This window comes from Canis aureus, chromosome 25 (genome assembly GCF_053574225.1).
Source record: "Canis aureus isolate CA01 chromosome 25, VMU_Caureus_v.1.0, whole genome shotgun sequence".
Taxonomy (NCBI): Eukaryota; Metazoa; Chordata; class Mammalia; order Carnivora; family Canidae; genus Canis; species Canis aureus.
In genome coordinates this window covers 29,557,388-29,580,047 of record NC_135635.1, presented here as the reverse complement: position 1 = coordinate 29,580,047, position 22,660 = coordinate 29,557,388, and the positions used below count along the sequence as shown (strand labels likewise).

At 34.5% G+C, this 22,660-nt stretch overlaps 2 protein-coding genes across 32 annotated transcripts in view; one reads left to right on the top strand and one right to left on the bottom strand.

Moving 5' to 3' along the window:
- Nucleotides 1–22,660, bottom strand: part of LOC144297151 (uncharacterized) — a 161,637-nt gene that overhangs the window by 53,105 nt on the left and 85,872 nt on the right. For 11 of the 24 annotated variants that reach the window (XR_013364248.1, XR_013364243.1, XR_013364247.1 and 8 more), the window contains 3 exons: nucleotides 19,484–19,706; nucleotides 17,573–19,208; nucleotides 15,064–15,685 (listed from right to left, as the gene is read on the bottom strand). Coding sequence is in view for 10 of the 24 variants with exons in the window: in XM_077870908.1 (XP_077727034.1) it covers nucleotides 19,639–19,706 (68 nt within the window). In the remaining 14 variants the exon portion in view is untranslated. Of the gene's footprint in view, nucleotides 1–4,437; nucleotides 5,883–6,923; nucleotides 10,600–11,879; nucleotides 11,982–12,987; nucleotides 14,810–15,063; nucleotides 15,686–16,329; nucleotides 17,253–17,572; nucleotides 19,209–19,483; nucleotides 19,707–22,660 lie in introns of those variants that run through there. The other 13 variants (XR_013364246.1, XR_013364245.1, XR_013364249.1 and 10 more) reach the window with 8 other exon arrangements.
- PIK3C2G (phosphatidylinositol-4-phosphate 3-kinase catalytic subunit type 2 gamma) overlaps nucleotides 16,676–22,660 on the top strand; it is a 364,988-nt gene continuing 359,003 nt past the window's right edge. For 2 of the 8 annotated variants that reach the window (XR_013364236.1, XR_013364235.1), the window contains exon 1: nucleotides 17,532–17,962. The gene's annotated coding sequence lies outside the window, so the exon portion shown is untranslated. Of the gene's footprint in view, nucleotides 16,798–17,523; nucleotides 17,963–22,660 lie in introns of those variants that run through there. The other 6 variants (XM_077870889.1, XM_077870893.1, XM_077870892.1 and 3 more) reach the window with 6 other exon arrangements.

Below are 22,660 nucleotides of genomic sequence, written 5' to 3'. Positions count from 1 at the left end.
AAACTCTGGGACAGTTGTTCTGGATAACAATTATTGAGAGAATAGAGTAAAGCAAAAACACTTCATATAATCATTTAACTGTTGAAGGTCTTGGTTTGAAATTCTTCTTTTAGAGATGGGACTGCAAAACCCAGAAAGGTTAAATGATATGGTCAAGGTCAGTATTTGCCTTCCACTTGTGCCAAAAAACAAATTCAAAATAAAAATAAAAAAGAGGTAAAATAGAAATGTTAGAAACACAGAGATAACTGCACATTTTAGCCACAAGTAGAGTGTGCAGTCACAGAACAATTAGTTAGAAAGAGCTCTAAACTTTCAAGAAACCAGTGTCAAGATAATAAAGTCTTCATTACAGACACTTTGGATTTTTTCAGTTTCTACTTTATGAAACTAGCTTTCATTTTTAATGCATATACCCATTTCCCATGGTTCTGCATTTTAAAATAGAATTTCAAATTCAGAAATTCTAAACATAATAGTGGACTTTACACTGAATGTGATATTTTAATACTACCTGAAGGACACTCATAAGCTCATTAATGTATTAAATATCCTGAATATATTTATGTACTAGATATTTCATAAATAACAGAAATATTTAAGAGATTATGTATGACTGAATCCCTGTGTTGAGTTAATGTTTAAAAAAGAAGGATTAATGTTCAGTAGGAGAGAACAAAGTGACAATTATAGCTCAAGGTACAGTGTGATAATAACTATGAGACACAAAGGCTCTATTAAAGATTCAGCATAAAAATAATGATAAAAGAGTATTAGCTGTCAAAGTGGTCTTGGTAAATTAAAGATACAGAATCAAGCAAAATCAATTTATTTGCCAAAGAAAATGTGTGGAATAAAAGAACTTTTCCCCAAAATTGTATACTATATAATAAAGTAGAAAACTAACTGCCAGTCAATAGAGATAACAAGATACTCAAAAGTTAATAACAAAGCCTAAAAAAATAAAATACAATAAACTGAAAATAATTCCAATACAATTGACTCTGGTCAAACATTTAGTAGATAGACATTTTAGATTGTAATATGTTAGGCAGTATAACAAATTGGAATTTTCAAAGTTTTTAGTGGATCAATAAAAGGGCCTTTTAAAAAAAGAGAATTTGATGGCCACAACTTTGTGTTACTTTAGTGGAGCTCTGGGCTTATCTGAAACATGATTTCTGGGTCTCTGAGAAGCACCTTTCTCCAGGTGGTATTTCTAAGCTCAGGTCCTTATTTTCTCTGATATATTACATTATCTTTCTATAAGTGATTTTAAAGCAAATTAAAGTGTTATCCAAATCAGTAAATTATTAAGACTCCTAGTCATTATTTGATGAGGTACATCTTTAGCACTGCTATAATGCTATCAGTTGCTTGGAACTGTAGAGAATAACTAAGGAGAAGACACAGTCCTGTCCTCAGGATAATTACAGTACATATATAGCAATAAACATTAATTTTAAAAGACAATTCAGGAATAATGCACGACAATAAGGAGTTAAATACAAAGTATGTATCATAGATAATACATAATATTGATGGCATCTGGGAAGGAAAACAGCACAAGCTCCTTTATTAATTTGACAAACTTGATTATTACAGGATTCCTGTTGAGGTCAAAGATTTGGATGAGATTCTCTGATTTTTCTATGTGTACTCAGGCAAGTCCTATAGTCCTGTAGTTCTTCTGGTTCTCAATTTTTCAACTATAAATGGGATGTATTTTTATTTGCCCAGTCTGTTTATTTTAAGATTTATTTATCTGAGAGAGAAAAAGTAAGCACAAGCGCAGGGCAGAGGGATAGATGGAAAGGGAGAGAGTCTTAGGCAAACTCTGTGCTGAGGCTGTACCCCAATGAAGGGTCCAATCTCATGACTCTGAAATCAGGGTTTGAGCTGAAATGAAGAGTTGGATGGTCAACTGATTGTGCCACTCAGTTGCCCTTGCCCAGTCTTTTTAACAGAATTGTTGTGAGGGTCGAATGATAAAGATGAGAAATGAATAGTGTAATAAGAAATTAAATGGGCATCTGCATTTTAAGATATTTAAAGTGGAGGCTTGTGATCCAAAAACTTGAGTAAACACTTATGGAAAAAGAAAAAAAAGACATATTCTACAATGTAACAGTTCAATGGGAGTTTTTTTTTAAGATTTCATTATTTATTCATGAGAGACAGAGAGACACGCAGAGACACAGGCAGAGGGAGAAACAGGCTCCCTGTGAGGAACCCAATGTGGGACTCGATCCCAGAACCCCGGGATCATGACCTGAGCTGAAGGCAGAAGCTCAACCACTGAGCCACCTAGGTGCCCCAGTGGGAGTATTTCTTACTCAAAAACCATGCTGCTTTATTCTTTATGTTTTGTTTATTTCCAATGAATTCCCATTTTAACTCAAAGGTAAATTTTACACTTTTGATGTTAAGTAATATAATTAAATATTGAAAAGAAGCTTATTTCATAGGGAAAGATTTCCTTACATTTCAATATTATATCAGAAAATTGTTAAGGTAGGTCTTAATACTTGTGCAGCATTCTCTTACATCATTGCTATATAAAGCAGGGTCTAATTTGATCATTTACCATCAGCCATATGACTGTCATGAAGATTGGAGTTCTCTGATGTTCAGAACTAGAACATCCTCTCCCCATAGGCTGACTTGTATAGAAATTCAAATTACAATTGTTTGCTTTGCAGACTCTGGAGCAGAAAAACAGGAATTTTTTAATTTGAACATTTAATGGCAATGGACTAAGAGGATGAGATTCATTTATTTTTATGTTGGAGATCATCTATCCCCAAATTTCCCAAATCGTATTATAATAGGCTGATAAAGAAAAATGATCTGTTGTGTAAAACAATGTGTATTCAACAAATTCTAAAAGTGTGCTTTTTCATTACAAGACTTCTCATAGCTTTTAACACCCCAGTGTTCATTCTTGATGTCTCAGAGGGAAATCCAATAAGCCTTATTTTCCAAATAGATCTTTTTAATTTGGCATTGGATGGGAGCTGAACATCTGATTTCTCCCAGAACTAGAATCCAAAAAAACCAGGCTTAGACCACATAATTATAATACTCAAAAGGCTCCAGTTTCCCCTCCCAAGATGTGTGGACATCTCTTTTGTGGTATGCCCAACATCTAAGGGGAAGGGAGCCAACACTGTCAAAATCAGTGAGATTCAAATTAGTGAGAAGTGGTGGGAAGCAGAAAATAATACTGCTTAATATATGTCCCTCAGAATTTAATGAATCAAAGAGATAAAGTATTTAAATAATACACCAACATAAATATATATTTATATTTTATAGTTATTTGGAGAGATAAGAGCACAGTGTAGATGCAAACCTTTTACAGCATGATGAAATACACTTTGCTTAAAAAGAAAAGAGAAAGAGAGGAGAGGGGAGGGAAAGGCAGGGCAGGAGAGGAGAGTAGAGGGCAGGGGAGAGGAGGGGAAGAGAGGAGAGATTAAATTCCTGTACTATAAACTATGGAAGTGGTACCTGAGAGACGCCAAGGGCACCTGAGAATGGTGTAGACACAGAAGCAGATGTGAGATAGAAAGAAAGACCAAATCTTGATGATAGTACTGAATTCTTAGATCTGGCAGTAGTCTGAAGTCAACTATAGTTCTTAATTTTTAAATGATGTAAACTTGTTTAAATTATATAAATTATATAAACTCTCCCCCTCCCCAAAACCAACTGGCAACCAAAATGAGCTTTACTGATTCACTTGGATGATATCTGGATAGGTTCCTTCAACTTTCATTTCATAGCTGCTTTTTATATGTTTCTATTACTGACCAATCACCCTTAAAATTGTCATGTTCTTTATATATATATATATATATATATATATATATATATATATATATGTCAAGGTCACATATTATACATAAAGATAATACTTTGGGGCATGTTTTGCTCCTATCCTACATCTCTTTGAGGTGATTTATTTTATCTCTGCTCTGACCAACTTTGTACTGGTTTTAAATTTATTTCTCAAGGGAGTTTGTTTTATTCATAAGTTCTCATTTTTTTTTCCACCCATACTATGTGCAGGGCATAATTGTGAACTCAGTGAAATAGTTCCAAACCACCTTCTTTTATGTAAATCTCTCTGATCTAATAGGGTGCTTTTTGTTATTAGGACATTATCAAATATTCTCTGTATCCTAAGCACACAAAACAGTATCCAGCACATCAGAGGCTTGAAGGTTGTTGGATTTCTTCCTAGATAAAGTAATTAATCTGCAATTTTCTCTCGCTATGACTTTCACCCTGCTTGAGCTGCACATGTACTGAAAAATTTGGTCTGCCTCTCTCTTTCTCACTCCTTGCCAAAAAAAAAAAAAAATATATATATATATATATGTATATATATACATATATATATTCTTAAGGTGACTGAGATTTTTAGAAAATAAATATGATAAAATTGTTAATGATTATATAGTATTACTTTTTTTACCTGCTGATGGTAATTTTCTATTGAATAAGAACAATTACTCTAAAAAAATGAGTATCTAATGGTGAAATTTAAAGAGAGTTTGAGACTATCAAGCCTGTTCACCAATTTAAATGATATCAATAAAGTAATTATCTTTCCATCTTTCCCTTAAAATTGGTATTATTCTTGTTCATCATTTTTTTCCTACTTCCAGTATAGGTGTTTTTATCTTTATTGTGATTATTGTAGGCCTTAAATAATGAGTAAGCTTCATCTCATAAATAAACTCTATTCTGTTGGAAGTGTTTGAAGCAAAATATTATATATACTGTTTCCTGGATTAGAAAGAAATAGTGTCAAGATCAATTAGTGGTGTCTGTCATGGGGAGGAATAGTTGTTCACGTACAATAAATTTGCTCCTCCAAATAAGCCAAATGTTTGCATGATACCATTAAGGTTATTTGACTAGACTGTATATCTACAATTTTAATGTGACCAAATTTAGAAATTAAAACAGGGATTAATTTTTTTAATCCTAAGGGGCACCTGAGTGGCTCAGTCGGTTAAGCCTCTGACTCTTGGTTTCAGCGTAGCTCATGATTTCAGGGTTCTGGGATAAGCCCCACAGGACCAGCACCAGGCTCCCTGCTCAGCATGGAGTCTTCTTGTCTCCCTCTGTCTCTGTCCCTCCCCCTGCTCATTCTCTCTCTCTAAAATAAACAGATAAATCTTTTTAAAAAATGTTTTTGACACTTCACCTAATTTTTTTATTAAAAAAGTAAAACCTTAGAAATATCAATAGTTCCTTTAAAAATCTTTTGATTGAAGTTAAAATATTGGTTTTTGGAGGTCACAAATGTGGGATGTCCTGGACTTAAATCTGAATTCTAGCTAATGATAAGTTTAACTAACTTAACGTAGTCAGAATTAGTCAGGGAAAAAGGCTATCTCATGTCTGATGGCAAACGAAATGTATATTCACTAATTAGGCTTAGAATATATTATTAACTAGCACTTCTAAGGCTTAGTATGTCCTTAATTGTGTTAACCATAGTATTCCATATTGCTATGTACTATTACTAGGTATAGGGAAGCAAAAGAACTTTGTATTTTGGTTTTATCAAAGGGAAAAAGTAAAATTGACAAATTTATTCCGAATACAGCAGTCAATAAATCCTGCAATTATTCTGCATTTTCCACATATTGGTGTCTTTCTTATCTTCAATCTACCAACGGGGGAGGTGGGGAATATCATATTTGCTTGAAAGCAGCATATATTTCTCATGAGGCATAATTTTTCTAAGTACCAAGTCCTACATCTGGCACAATCACAATGAGCGGTTTCTTGATATTTAGAAAAGCACTTCATTTCCAGAAGGTGGCACTCTAGAATAGTTGGGGATCCAGGTTTACTTCCATCTAAAACAGAAGTGCTTTCATTAACATTCAGTTAACCAAAATTCTGGAGACACAGAGTGTGTACTCAAACCAAATAAATGACCAGCTGTCTTTTATCTGATAGCATTTAAAACTAAATATTTTTCTATGTCTCTGACCTGGCTTATTGTCTGGAAAAACTAGAAACACAACAGTGTAGATATTGCAGCATTAAAATAAAACAGACAAAAATATAATAAGACATGTTAGAAAAGTAGGCCAGTTTTACAGAAGACTATACCAGCTTCTGTTTTGACTTTCAATAAAGTTCATTTATAAATGTATTTGAACAACATCTGATGCCACAGAATTGTATTATACATAGCCACTACATTTGCAAAATCAGATAATTATGGAAATTTGTAACTTATCAGCAATTATTCAAAAATATAGCTGAAATTATAAAACCTTGGTTTGTAATAAGCATATGGAAAAGCTGAAAAAGAAGTAGAAAGTAAGGTGAGATATAAAAATAATTTCTTCTAAAAAAAAAAGACTTTCTTCTTTAGAGAAGAGAGGAGAATTCTGTTAATTACTGAATTTTCTAAGCAGAATTTTTAGAGATCTTTGCCTAGTGAAAAAGTATGTGGCATTATGGAGGTAATAGAGTTTGGCTACAGTAAACTGATCCATTACTATGAGGGACAAATTGGGAACATTTGTTATACTGCTGAGGTAGTGAATAGTTTCAGCACACTTATTTATTTCTACTGGCAGTAAGAATTTATTTGGTGGACAAAATCACATTATATTTAGAATGTTAAAGTCCATTTACACCTTCAACTAATAATTTTCTGAAATAATTGGAAGTTTTAGTCATAATCATTTAGGTCCTGACAGCTATTTGTCTTGACTATTATTGTTTACCAGTAGTTATGTTATATAAACCACAAATGGGTCTCTAATATACTGTAAGTATGTGACAATAGTACAGGCTGCCTAAAGCATATTTGAAATATATCGGGTAAAGTGTATTTAGTGTACCACTTCTATCACAAATGCATCAATAAGTATCATTCTTACTTTTGTGGAACTTTAAGGTGCTCCATAGTCTAAAATACCTGTTGGGGTGAAGAATAATAACCAATTTACATATTGAATACTTATGCAGTTATATTAAATCTGTTTTTCTTGAAAAATACAGCAAAAATGTTTTATCCAAAACATTTACTCCAAAATCAATTTAATCCCAGAATGGATTATTCAAAAGTAATCGTCCTTTGGCCTTGGTTAAATTATAACTTCTCTGCAGCCTCAATTCACAATGCATTATAGAAATATATATACCATATCCACTTATAGGGATTTGGGGGGATGATTGCAAATCAAATCAGTAATTTATCATTAAGGGAAGAAGAATGAGCATATCAAAACTACATGTGACATGGGCAATTTTAATATTTCTACTAACAGTCCATCCCTGAATATAATAAACTCTCATCAATTATTTTAAAATATGCAAAATAAGTTTATTTTTCCTCAAATTTTTGTTAAAATAGAGTTTAGAGTTGTTCCCAGTTAAAAAGCTATGAAACAACTCTTTCAAATATTAACATTTAGAATTAAGTAGACCAAATATTTGGATTTAATCACTGTTTCCAGTTCTCAAGCAAATATTAACCAAGATAGGATGTCCAAAAAAATGTAAGTAAAAATTAACCTGATTATGGGGCTTTCAGTTCTGACAGAAATGAGTAATGTTTACCAGATTTATAATTCTGCTGCAAATAACTACAAAACTGGACAAAATTGGAAAACAGAGAACTCAGGGTTGTGATCAATGAAAGAAAGCAAATACGGAAAATGAGCTCTATTTTCATCCTGGCTTTCTGCTAGGGATCACTTTCCAATTTAAGAAGTAGAGCTTAAACACAGAACAGCAATCTCCCTGAGGAGAAGAAACAAAGATTGGAGTTCTGCGCCACCAAAGTACACCTGTTATTTGCAGGGAAGAGTACCAGAAAATGGCAGCGGGGCAGAGAACTCTACAAATCTTGGGAAGAATCATCTTGAGTCTTTGTGCAAATTCTAAGCTGGGCACGTAGAGAGACAATCTGCACAGGTATGACACACTGTTCCCTAGAGCAATAAACCCAAAAGAGAATCTGGGCATGGCAGTACTAGAAAAATGTTATAGACCTCACCAGCCAGAAGGAAGAGACTGTGTTGAACACCCTAGCAATTAAGTCAAAACTCCAGAATTGTCAGGGCTTAGTGCAACACTGGACTATCCCTGTTCTGTAATCGAATTCAAAATGATAAGGTTGAAACACCAGTAAAGTCACTTGCCTGCCAGAGCAAAATTAAAGACCCTCCACCATCTTCTGAATCCAGAGGATCCTATAAAGGTGGGAGAAATCAGTGGTGATAGAATTTAAGACAGTAAATGTTCCTGGGACGAGAGAGGGGGTTGTTTTGGAAGGGGTTTGATGCAACTTTCCCTGGGATGGTAGAAATGTCCCATACTTTGACAGAGCTCTGAGTCAGGCCCATGGATTTTTTCCAAACATCAAACTGTGTACTTAAGATCTATACATTTCGCTGTATGTAAATTATGTCTCAAAAAAGAAAGATTACATTCAAACAAGATAACAGAAAAAAAGAGGGGGTTATAGTTTAAAAAGTTGTGCTAAAATTTTTATGGAATGGAAGAGGAATTTCCTTCCTTACTGCATTAATTTTGGCTCTAAAGAACAACAAGATGAATAAAGGAATAAATGTCAATTATATTTTTCAAACGTTTTAAAACAAATGTATGTGGTTAGTAGAAATAATACAATAAGGGTGTGGAAATACAAAAAGGTGCAGAATAAGGATCAAGATTTATTGACAATAAATTCTTAAAATAAGTATATTGGTGCTTGTTATGTTCAAAAAGCAAGAGAATACGAATAAAACACAGGATAGTAAAAATGCACATGCACACATTATAATACAAAGCAGAAAGTAATAAATGTCTCAAAAGTAAATTGAGATAAAGAACAATGCAATTTTAGAAGAACAAAAGATGTTAAGAATGGTTTTATCTGGGTAACTTAAACCCAGAAAGGTGAAAACAGACTCCAAGGACCTGTTGCCAAGGACTCTGGACCTCACAGCTTTGGTGCAATGATATCCTTGAAGGCCTAAAAGTATTCACATATTTCCCAAATGTCCAAAATACAATTCCAGTATGATTATCACTATCCCTTATGTTCAAATTCTAACTATCTATGGTAAGGTAAAATATAATCATTAGTAAATAACATGAGCCAAAACCAATCTGGTGACTACAACTAACTTCCTTTCACTTTCAAGAGAACAGTCAGCCAAATATTTTCTTCTGATCTCCACTCCATGGGCTTCATATTTCAAGTTTGCTCTCACCCTGGACACTCGATTAGTCATAAGGCAGTGAGGATTTTCTCAGGTTCCTCTAAAGAGACAAAAATGAGCAAGAGAAAAAAAGATGCATATAGTCCTTAGATTTGAGAAACAAGAAATTTGCTTTAATAAGCAAATTTGGGATAAAGGAGGAATACACATTTAGTTTTGCTTTTATTTTGTTGATAATGTGGAAGAATTTACTCATGTTTTATAGTGAGAAGAAAAGTCTGTATTCCTATTTTAAAATCAATCCTGTGTTTCTTTTTGTGCACTTTGTATTCTGAACATTAATTTTACATACACCTAACGATCTAAGAGTTTTTCAATTGTTATTGCTTTAATTTGTTTTATTTTTCCAGGATGGAAATTAGAATTAATTAGAAATTAGAATTACTTTAATGATCACTGGCATCATTACTCAATGAATTAATTTTTATAGAAAATAATTATTTGAGAACAATTATATTTTTATTCTAAATTTGTGGAATATCAATATTTTGCACTATTCTTACTTGAAACATGCACCCAGCCTGGAATAGTCAGTTTTAATATTTGATTTAATTTTTGTGAGTAATGCCAGCAAAATTTTAAGAAAAATATACATTTGAATTAATGTATAGTAGTTAATGTAGTTTTAATTTAAACTCTGCAGCAAAGATATCCAAAATATAGCAGTGTTTGGCAGGATAGAATTTTCTCTTTCATGCTTTCTCTCTCTTCTTTATAACTAAGGTAAGAATAAGAACCAGCAATTCAGGGGGTCCTGGCTGGCTCAGTCAGTTAAACATTTGACTCTTGGTTTTGGCTCAGGTCATGATCTCAGGGTTGTTTGACAGAGCCCAGAGTTGGGCTTCTTGCTCAGCATGGCATCTGTTTGAGATTCTCTTTCTCTCTCCCTCTTCCTCTGCCATTCCCCCACTTTCTCTCTCTAAACAAATAAAATCTTAAACACACACACACACACACAAAACCAGCAATTCAGTTTTACCATACTCAGAACAATGTGGCTACTGTACTCATCACCATCTCCCAGTGGCACAGGTATGTATGTGCATGTGTGTGTGTGAGAGAGGGGGGGGGGGGGAGAGAGAGAGAGAGAGAGAGAGAGAGAGAGAGGAGAGAGAGGCAGGGTGAGGGATTACAGAAAGGAGAATGCATATACAATCCTTTTCTGAAGGGCACAACTGAGGGGTGCCTGGGTGGCTCAGCGGTTGAGCATCTGCCTTTGGCTCAGGTTGTGATCCTGGGGTCCTGGGAAGCTGCAGGAAGCTTGCTTCTCCCTCTGTCTATGTCTCTGCCTCTCTGTGTATCTCATGAATAAATAAATTAAATCCTAAAAAAAAAAAAAAAAAAAAAAGGAAGGGCACAACTGGAAGAATCACACATCACTTCTTTTCACATTTCACTGAGGAGAACTAGTAACTTGCCCACATCTCATTAAAAGGGGGGCTGGGAAATGTGGCCTTTCAGTGGGTGGCCAATACTAGAAGGAGGGAAAAGGATACAACTTTCAGCCTGCAACCAAATTTCCAGGTCTACACGTCATTTCACATATCTATTCCCTCTACACACATGTACATGTGTACCCAATATTATAAAGTCTCATTCAAAAAAACAGAAGAGTACAGTGTTAGAGGTACAGCTGCCTTCTAAAACAATGAAGGTTAGGAAAAGCATAACCGTCACTTTTCAAAGCAATAATCAAATCCTATTGGATAAGAATTTCAAACAATCCCTTGTCTGGCAGTAAACTGATTAGAATAATTCCTGATTATATTATCTGGGAGAAATTCTTTCACCCCTTGTCATTTATATCATTCCTGTTATTTTACTACAGGGTATTTGTCCATTATTTTCTATTGTCATAGGGACTGGTGTTCTTGTAACCATCCTGATTTATATGGATTATCCTGGTGTAATATTGAATGAATTCTTTGTTCTAAATGTGTCCCTTTCATTCTCAAAAGTCTTTGAGTACCCTATAATTATCTCTTTACAAGAGAACTGGATGCTATTCCATCGGAGACTGCATACATTTTGTGGGCTATATTTTGCAAAGCCACTTTGGGAGGCTTCTGGAGTTGCTTTAAAGGTCAAACACACACTGGCTTTTACAAATCAATACAGTCCCCAAAAAATCTTAGTATGCTTTTGGTCTAGTGACTGACCGTCAGATCCACAGGCAAATAACCACAACCAAGGATCTAATCTAGACAAGGTTTCTATGCTTGCAGGCTACTTTCTTATATTTACTGGTTTCTTTGCTCAGCACATTTCTGCTTTCCTTCAATTTAACGGTGTCTACTTTGAAACTATCTGAAAATATTAGTTTAGGTAGGAAAGCATCACCCTTAATCCAACCTTTGAAACTAGAAGGACTCTATTAACCAAGAATTTTAATGTGGGTATTTGAGGACACCAGAGGCCTATTTACTGTTAAAGCAGCTTCTTTAAAAATCACTTCTTATAACCAGCCCAAGAACATCTTGTCACAAACTTTGCACAACAAGAAACAGCCAACATATCTAAACATTCTATGTTTTTTTTTCCCCAGTGGTCTGAGTTCTTCCAAACAGTTCACAAGTTACATTTTCCTTTCAGCAAGTAGTTTACCTCTTTTAAGGATGACAAGTGACAGTTTTACCAAATGTTGTATCATGGTGTCATTGGGATCACTTGTTTTCCAGCCTGCAACATCTGTGCTCTTGCTTCTCACTGTTAGAGCAAAGCATCATTATTTTTTGTGTGGTAGAGCTTCATGGATAGTAACCAGGTTATATTTTATTTAAGATTAAGATGCCATTAAAAAGAGACTAAAATCCAGAATTTTAAACAAGATAGATGTACATCTCGTAAAATAATTCAGAGCAAACTACCATTCTCGACATGTAACTTCTATCTCTCCCCATAGAACGAGTTTGGAAGTATTCCATCCCTTTCTATCTTTTGTAACAGCTTTAGTAGAATAGGTATTGTTTCTTCTTTAAACGTTTGATAGAATTCCTCTGGGAAGCCTTCTGGCCCTGGACTTTTGTGTCTTCAGGGGAGTTGTTCAACCTTTGCTTTTACACAGTCTTCAGTAAATGGGAAAGGTGTCATAATATTGCATGCTGTATCCTTTGAAGGGTAAGAACCAGAAATATCAAATCTAGCGTTTGTTGAAATTCCACTTTCTAGAACGTAGATACATGGTCATACCTTTCGGTAGGGGAGGCTGAGAAAGGCAGTTTTTAATTGAATAGATATGTTGGGATCCCTGGGTGGCGCAGCGGTTTGGCGCCTGCCTTTGGCCCGGGGCACGATCCTGGAGACCTGGGATCGAATCCCACGTCGGGCTCCCGGTGCATGGAGCCTGCTTCTCCCTCTGCCTGTGTCTCTGCATCTCTGTCTCTCTCTCTGTGTGACTATCATGAATAAATAAATAAAATCTTAAAAAAAAAAATTGAATAGATATGTGACCAGTCGAAACTATATTATGGAAAGAGAGTAAGGACAGATATGGGGCAACATCTCATAGTCTGACATGCTACTATGTTATTCAGGAACAAATATAGATATCTAAAGCAGGAAAGAAAAACATAATTCAGAGAATACAATGCTTTCAAAAATGGTGAGAGGAAGAACCAATGTTGTGGGCTCTAAACTGGAAAAAGACGACTCCAGAACAGACATATCCAGAAATTGAGGCCACCACTGGAACTGCTGAGTACAAACATTCCACTTTATTTTTTTTTTTTTCTGTTTTTTTCTGTTTAAACATTCCACTTTAAAAGCAATCCCATAAACAGAAAGCCAGGAATTAGCTGTCACCAATACTTTTGCCACCGCTGCCTCCAAACACCCAGGGAAGTGAGGAATGGACAGTGGAGTATTGCTTTAGAAACCATGATTTTGCTTGGCAGCAGAAAGGAAAATTCAATGGTACACGAATATTCTTTGCTTTCACCTTTTAAAATGTGTTTGAATACATTTTATTGGTAGAACCTATTTCTCATCCTGACTCCTGGCTGCAGGGTACATGGGAAGTGTCACTTTAAGTTTTTCAGAATCTGCAGTCAGACATATACAGAAGGGAAAAGGTTGGAATGGAGTTTAATGAACCGATCCACAGCATTCGCTAATGCTACTGATGAACAATGGGCACCCCAGCAGAGCAAGTATTATTAAAATACTGTTTTATTTCAACTGAATACTCTCTAATGAACCTTTCATTTGTGTTTATTCTTTAGTAGTTGAATAATCCTTTAGAATAAAATTATTGGATTAATTTCAAAAAGAAGGTAAAAAAAAACATAGTTTGAATGAGGTTTGGAAATGTCAATATCAATTTCTTGCTCCTTTATACTAGACTTTAAACAAATACTATTTCTGAAGGTCTGAAAGTTTTATCTTTACAGAGACTTCATACTCTATTGATACACTTTTTCCTTACCCCCAGACTACAGTGAATGAAAGAACAAACACTTTACTTTTCATATAGCAGCAATGCAACTAGCACTTCATTTCAAAATGACTTGATCAAGACATAGCCTTTCTTTGTCAGTTTCCTAATATTTGAAGTAGGAATATATAAGTAATTTTATCACATCTGCAACTGCCATCATTTGTTTTTTCTTTTTCTTTTGTTTTTATTGAAGCTCAATTTGCCAACATAAAGTATAACACCCAGTGCTTATCCATCAAGTGCCCTCCTCAGTGCCCTTCACCCAGTTCATTTGTTTTTCAGTGAGGTACTAACTGAGTTAAAATCACCATAGTAGGCAACAGAACTGGGGGGAGGAAATGTAAGCTCCAAGATAGCAGGGGTCTTTGTCAGTCTTATTTATCAGACTATACCCGGAACTAAGCAGGTGCTAGGCACCCAGGAGATACTCTATCAGAATTCTTGACTTAATAAGTGAGGTCCTATTTTCAAAAGGAGTTATGCAAATAATATTAAGAGGAATGAGGAAGAGGGAAATTGCTAAGCATATATGAAACATGCACGTTGTCAGTCTCAAGGTTGTGAACATAATGCTCTGTATTAAAATTTCAAGACTACTGTTAAACTCTCTTATTGTTAAAATTAGGGTTGAAGAATCTTTGCCAGGTTTGAGGCAAGACTACAGGCTGACTAGCAAGGAACCTATCTTGGAATGTGTTTCCTAAAAATGAAGGCATTTAAAACATTAAAAAATTAAAATGAAAGCATTTGAATAAATAAATTTATTTTAAAGTGGGAGAAATAAATATATGTGAAAAAATTTTATATGTACTTGGACATCAATTTCTTAATGCCTTGAGCAGGAAAGTTTTAGGAGTCTATCCGCCAAGACACTTAAAACTCTTGTTTCCAACACTTTTTAACTTTGCATTTTATAATAAAAAGCACAGACAAGATAACCTCAAGTAATATTAACAAACACGGGGATCCCTGGGTGGCGCAGTGGTTCGGCGCCTGCCTTTGGCCCAGGGCGCGATCCTGGAGACCCGGGATCGAGTCCCACGTCGGGCTCCCGGTGCATGGAGCCTGCTTCTCCCTCTGCCTATGTCTCTGCCTCTCTCTCTCTCTCTGTGTGACTATCATAAATAAATAAAAATTAAAAAAAAATATTAACAAACACATAGGAAATGGAAGAAACTGATACTGTAAAGATTGCCTTTTTCCCAAAAGGAAAAATTTCAGCAGTGAAGGTTGATCATTTTGTCTTAAATGCTTTGCCTGAAAAATGAGTATACTACTCAGTAAGAAACATAGTTTAACCTGTTTAAGTAGTAGGCCCAGAACAAAACCATGAAAAAGCGAATCACAGAAATAGCACAATTGTCCATCTGATTTTATTTTTAATTAAAAGTTCTACTGAAATAAGTAAGCATACATGTTAAGTAAGGAAACAGATGGTCGTATTGAAGGGTGTTCAAAGAAAACAAAGTACAAGGTACAGTTCGGTACCTATTCTTGTTAACAAACAAGGACTATCAAACCGCACAAAGAAAACAAAGTACAAGGTACAGTTCGGTACCTATTCTTGTTAACAAACAATGACTATCAAACCGCACTAACCTTATTCTTTCAGTTCCACCAAGATTAGATTGTTACTTTTCGAAATAGTTCAGCTCTCTCAGCTTCTCCCCAAATGTACATGAGTCTACCATACATAGGTTAAGAGATTTGTAGGTGCAAAAATGCCCAATTTTTCAAGGGAGTATTTTTTTTTTTTTAATGAGTGGCTCATTTTAGGAATTAATGTAAAGTAGTATAATGTTTTAAAATAGATCATTACATGTAAAGCTGTTTTTAAACCCCTCTCCCTCTCCAGAGTCTCAAAGTTAAGAATTGCAACCTAGGTTATGATTAAAATATAAAGGTACAACAATTTTCACCTTCCATTTCCAAGCGAAGCTTCCACTTTGTCTTAATCTCTCACACCTGTGTTGCTCTGTAAGGAAAGGAGTATGAAGAAAGGAGATACATTTTGAAGTTTTCATAATATAAATATCTTTCCATAAGCAGCATTGAAAGTAAATTAAATTCTCAATTTTCTGCTCTCCATTCTCCCATCCAAGAAATCTAGTCTTAAATATATATATATATATGTATACTATATATCATATATAATATAATATTGTGTGTATGTGTATATATAAATATATAATTAAAAGAAAGGAAAAAAAAGTGCAGATCCTACGATATATTTTGGTAACAAAAAAGTGACCCAACATATTTTTGGTTGCTGAAACTTTCTCTAATAAAGCAAGCATGCTTCTGGCTGAACCTAGTTCCTGGATCCAATTAGATAATTTTATGGGCTGCTGCAAAATTTCCACTCATTGCTTATTTTCAACAGTAGTATACCAAAATGAGAACAACAAACTACTCACATCCATTTTCTTATTAGCCTTCTAAATATTCCTTTTATTTGTTTCTTTGAAATATGATTAGATAATAAGAAATATTTTAAAAATTGAAATTTACTATGGTCCTGAGGTTGAGAAAACAAAATTGACATTTTCCTAACCTTGAAAAAAAAGAACATATTAAATCCTAATTAAATAAAGAAAATAACTTGATAGTCAAACTCACAGAATGGCTAGAGGAGCATGTTCAAGGGTTCACTTCTGCTTCTGCAAATAGAAACCACTTGTTCCCCATCCCCATCCACTCCCTCGTTCAAATGCAGAATAATATGAGCAAAAACGGGGAGGAGAAATATGCTCACCTTACCCAATTTTTCCAAAAATGTATTTTGTTTGCATATTGCTGTTCAGTATCATTTGGCACAAATTCTGTTTAGCACAGAGAAGCTAATTCATTGCTAAATTTTGTGCTTAAATCCTGTATTCATTATGTAAACTCCTTTTTTCCATATAGCCCTCCAGGGTTTGATGAAAAATAGATTCCTAAACAAGTCAAACCTGCCAAACAGGAATAAAAGCTTTCCGTGGAAGCATAATGTTCCCTTGAAATAGAAGTGTTTTAGCTTGTACGAACATACTTCACTCTTAAAAAGAAATGAGATCATGTTTCATTTCAGGAAGATGCATGCTTCAGGTAAGACATTGAAACAAGTAAACTTCCTGGGCTTAACCAAATACATTGAAGAGTATTTGAATTCAAAAGTATTGTTGAGGCAAAGTAGCTTCTTAATTATATTATAAAACTTAAATGGCAGAAGAGTTTAAAACCTAAGTCTGTAAATATTCTCCAGAAGAACTGATGATGCCTTATCTCCGCTCTCCCTCTTTCCCACCCTCTCTTCATCAGACCTCATAGATAGTAAATCCTTTATGGCATTTCCTAACTGCTCACTTTTATGTCTGTCAGTCTTGCGCCAATTTCATTCATGCCTGCTGGTTGATTTTTTTCTTTGTGCGCATTTCGTTTGGTATCTTGAAGATAGTGCCAGTAGTCTATAGACTGCGTGCTGGTGATGACTCCAAAAGGAAATTCTTATTAAAGGAAGGGTGGATACTCTTAACACATGGGCTTCAAACTGACCGGAGTCCCTGCTGGAGAAAAGCAGCTGTTTTCTTTCTATCACCTCATGCTGGGCTCCTGCCCTGTCTTGTCTGCCTGCCTCTGTACTGGCAGCTCACTGCAGGCTAATGGGAACCCATCTGTGTCCCAATCACCCCCTTACTTTCTTACCTGGCAAACAAATAGATTTCTGGTATTTAGGATTAAAGATAGAAATGATATGCCCTACTTTAAAAAAGTAGTTATGGTACATAACTTGTGTCTAGTGTCAAACTTTTAAAATACATTATCTAATGTCCTACTGTGTATCAGGTAACAGCAGAGAGATTAAAGAACTCAAGTCACTTACGTTACGAATAACGTCACCTAGGTCATTAGTAATGTCATGAAGAGCTGAGATTTGAATCCAGGTTTTCTTATTCCAACTTCAGGGCTCTTTCCATGACATGCTACTTGTATTCCATATATGTCTACTTGCTATCTGGGCCACAGAGAAAGGAAGGCTGTGAATTGAGCATAAGGAAATAGTACCAGGACTGAGCTGGCGAACAAGTTGGCTGCATCAGCTTCTGTGTAAAAGAATCACATTAAGCAGATGAGTTAACTGATTCATTGAATGAACAAGCTCATATGTTGCCAGTGTCAGCCTCCAGGCCATGATTTCACTTTTTTTGTTCTTTTCTTTTTTTTTTTTCTCTCTGAGCTGGGATCATTTTCGCCGCGAGGAAGCCCTCTTCAAGTAAGCAAACAGCAGACTATAATTCTCTTGGAGCTTAGACAGAAAAGTTGATACAATAGTAATTTCCTATCTAGAAATAAATTGCATTGGATGTCTAACTAAATTATTACTTTCTTTTCCAAATTTATGATCTGATAAAATAATATACAGATAATCATTGCAAAAAATGAATCTTTATAATTATTTAGGCGTAAATCTGTTTTAATTGTTATTAGCTCTTACCAATAGTCTTTTAATGATACAATTGCTCCATTTTAAAATTATTAGTTATTTCTCTGTTAGATGGAATATTTTCAAAATTATTTTCTCTACAAGAATAAGGGTGATGTGTATCCTTGAACTTCTAACGTATACATACATTTCTTTTCTCGACTTTATTTTGTATTTCTAAATATTTTCCATTTAGAAATGCTTTGAAGTTGAAATTGATGAGTTATTTTGTAAATTATCTTCTTTTTATTGATATTTAACTAAATACTGGGGTCGGAAAGAAGAGTCTGTGAAATACTGACTTTGAATTATGTTAAAAGTCACAGAATATATGATCAATTTCCATAAGCAATGCTTGTCCTTGAAAAGAATGTATAATTCCATTAATTAAATGCAATATTCTACATATGTCCATTACATCAAGCTTGTTATTTTTTCAAATCTTCTATATGTCTAATGATATTTTATCTATTGATCTATAAATCATGTGAAATTTCTATGCAATCTTTTCATTATGAAGGTACATTTTTTTCAGTTTCTCTTGTAGCACTATAATGTGTAACGGAATGAATTCTGAAGGAATCACTTTCAGTACATACATATCTCAGATACCTACAAGGTGAATTTAATCTTTTAGATCTATAAAGTGCTCCTTTTTTTCTCCAGACATGTTTTTTGCAGGTAGCTTGTTTGGTTTAACATAATGACACCAGTTTTCTGGTTGTTATTACTGTTTGCCTGGGATATCTTTTCCTGTCCTTTTCATTTTAAGCAAATCTTTATCCTTGCATATCTAGTACGTCTCAAGTACACCTGATGGGCTTTTTTTCTTTTCAACACAACATCACAATCTAGAGATTTTACATAATATATTCAGACCATTTAAGTTTATGTGCTTCTGATAAACTTTTTCATTTCTACCATTTCAGAGAATGCTTATATTTTTACAACTTTCGGTATTTTCCTGACACCATTGGACCTTCTTCCAAATTGATCAAGGGTTGTTGTTGTTACTGCTTTCACTTCCTTCTTCCTGCTGTAGAAAGATACATTTTCCGTTATCTTAGTGGTTACATCTAAAAATTTAACATGCATTCCTGAAATGTCTAAAGTTATCTTATATCTGTGCTTCTTCCTAAAAAACACAAATAACTTTTAAAATTTGGATCACCCAACCCCAATTTACATAGTCATGTGGTCTAATATTTAATTATATCTAATTTATTTTGATCTCCAAATTAGCAATTATTATTGTTTATACAGCCAATGCTAGTTTAGAATTATCTACATATTTACTATAATTTTACTCACCATTTCTTTAGTGAGAACATGTTTTCATCTTGTTCTACTTCTTGAAAGACAGTTTTGCTGAATATTGATTGTCTTATGTTCCTCAATTGACTTTTTTCACAATCATTGTTTGCTCCCTCTTTTGTTATGATATTTTTGCTTAGGTCTTATTCTGATTACCTTCTTATAACTGTGCATCTTTGAATAGGAGTGATTCTTTCTAAGACAGCTCCTTTTTGAAAGACTGTATAGGAAGGAAACCAGGAAAATTATCTACATGAGCATACAGCCTGGATTCAGATCTGTTTTTCCAGACATTTTCTCATCTACACTCTACCTTTTGAGTAAATATTCTCCGAGACAGAAAGACATCTACCTACCTCACGGGGAAGGCCAGAATGCATAGTCAGATGGGCCAAGACAAGGTATTTGTTTTCAGCTAATTGAAACCAATGTCATACTTTTATTCTCCTCTACCTTTCGAGACTAATAGCCTGTTCTCTAAAAGCATACATGGGATGTTTGCACACTTTGATTACTCAGCAATGTTTTTCTTCAATTCTTTGAAGAATTCTCTTCCTTAGAATCTTCATGATGATGTTCTTCTCCCACAGTATTGAAGTCATTCTATAAGCAGCAGATTGGTTATTTATTCATTGTGTGTTTGTGTGCATGTGTGCATGTCCATATGTTTGCTTATACACATGCATGGCTATGTATTCAGTCTTTAAGAAGAAAATGTTTATCCAGAGAAATTAGTGATATGTGTATTTTCTTTTCATCTGTACTCTGATCAATTAGGCTCTAACTGAATCCCTTTAGATGTGCCCTATTTTCTAGTTCCTAATGAGCTTTCAATTTATTCAAACACTAAGGAACTAAAAATAACTACACACACCCATACCTAGTTTTAGATTATCTGAACACATTATTACACACACACATGCATGCACACATGCATACACACACACACTCTTTTTTTTTAAGATTTAATTTTTTTATTCAGGAGAGACAGAGGGAGAGAGGCAGAGACATACGCAGAGAGAGGAGCAAGGTCAATGCAGGGAGCCCAATGCGGGACTCGATCCTGGGACTCCAGGATCATGCCCTGGGCCGAAGGCAGGCGCCCAACTGCTGAGCCACGCAGGCATCCCCACACACACTCTTGAACACGTACATCCTGAGAAAAAAAACTGCTGTCAGGATGTTTTTAATCTTTTTTTTCAAACTTACAGTGATTTTCTACAAGAACACTGTATGCTCTTTGATGTAATTCCTCAGTATTAGCCACCCCCTACTACTACTACTTTATAGCTCATTATTTTCACTTGGTTGGAGTTTGAAAATTGAAGAAGGGAAAAGAACTCTCTTTTTGTGACATGCATATAACATTGCAAATTACTTTCTTAGTTCATTCTCAAGAATTTCAGCACCATAAAATAAAGACCATGGTCTTATCTCTATTCCAGGCCTTATCTCCAGTGTGTATCACAGTGACTGGCATAGAATAGGTGTTCAATATACTTTCATTTTGTGAATAGAAGACATAAACACTGATTGCCTCCAAGAGCAGAATTCACACAGCACAGGCATAATTTTTTTTCTGATCTTAAAGATAGTACAGGATAGAGGCCTTCCCCATGTCTTTCAAACAACTTATCTTAATTTTCATTTTTACTACTGGCCTTTTTGGTGGTAAAGTTATTCACTTTAGTAAATTGCCATTTTATTATTTGTACTAATTTTCATGAATTTATGTCAATTTCCAATTACTTTGCCAACCATATTTTTTTGCTATTTCAAATCGTTTTAAACTTTTACTTGAAAAAAAAAAAAAAACTTTTACTTGAGAGTTACCAAATAGTTTTCTATTGCTAAATATAACAAATGAAGAATACATATACTAGTCCTTAAAATCATAAAACCATAAGTTGAGTCCAAAATTAAAAATGAAGACTAAAAACCTTTCTGATACGTATTTTAAAATTATAGTACTTGAAAAAAATAAAATAAATTATAGTACTTGGCTTTCTAATCTTTATACAATACTGTGTAATTATTTTTTAACCTCATACTTATAGTTTATTTTACTACCAATCAATAATTTCTTATAATACTAATTTTCTGAAAGATGATATCAAAATCACTGGCATCAATAGTGGGTTATTCAGTTGATCTCTTAAAATATAGTAATCTTTTTTTTAATTGTAAGAGTTGATTCCAACTCTTCCATTTCCTAGCTATATGAGCTCTAAAGATGCTTACATGCTTTGTGCCTTAATTTCCTTTAAAATGAAGAAATTGATGATGTCTATTTGATGGACCTTCATGAGGCTTAAATTTTGTATTAGTATTAAATAAGTTAAAAACAGAATGCATTTAGAATACTGCTTTACATATTCTAAATTAGCACTCAATAAATGTTTGCAATGATTGTAATTACTAAATTATATTTTTAAGCGGCATTTTCCAGAATATATTCTGACAGACAATCTTCCAAAAAATATTAATGAGCATAGTTAGAAGGGGTATGGCCATGTCTAGGTTTTCATTATCCTGTCTATCTATCCAGAACATAGAGTTAGGTTCATGGTCCAGTCTGAACTAATCCTAGTACTTCACTCTCTGCCTACCACTGACCCCAGTGATTTACCCAAAGATGTGCATATGAGCGAAGCCAGGTCAACCGGATTCCTGCTCTAAGTTTTCAAACTGATGTCATATACTATGCAGGAAAAGCATGTTTCCCAAAAGTCTCTACCCATATTTCCCTTCCTGAAAAAAAGTCCATTTCGCTGTGGAAAATACAGAAGCTAGTGAATTAGAGAGAAAGAACTTCAAGAAAGAGAAAGAGAGGCTTAGTTGTGGCAGTGTTCATGTTCCTAGTTCACATCATATTCTTTTGGATTTTCTGCCACTTGTGACCAAGAGTCCTGACCAAAACAAAAGTGCTCTCAAAAAAGTATCCTGTGGGCTACCTGGATGGCTCAGTTGGTTAAGCATCTGCTTTCAGCTCAGGTCATGATCCCAGGGTCCTGGGATTGAGCCCCAAGTGGAGTCCTGAAGTCTGGCTCTCTGCTCAGTGGGGTGTCTACTTCTCCCTTTGCCACTCCCCCTGCTTATGCTCTCTTGCAAATAAATAAATAAATAAATAAATAAATAAATAAATAAATAAAAAATAAATCTTGAAAAAAAAAG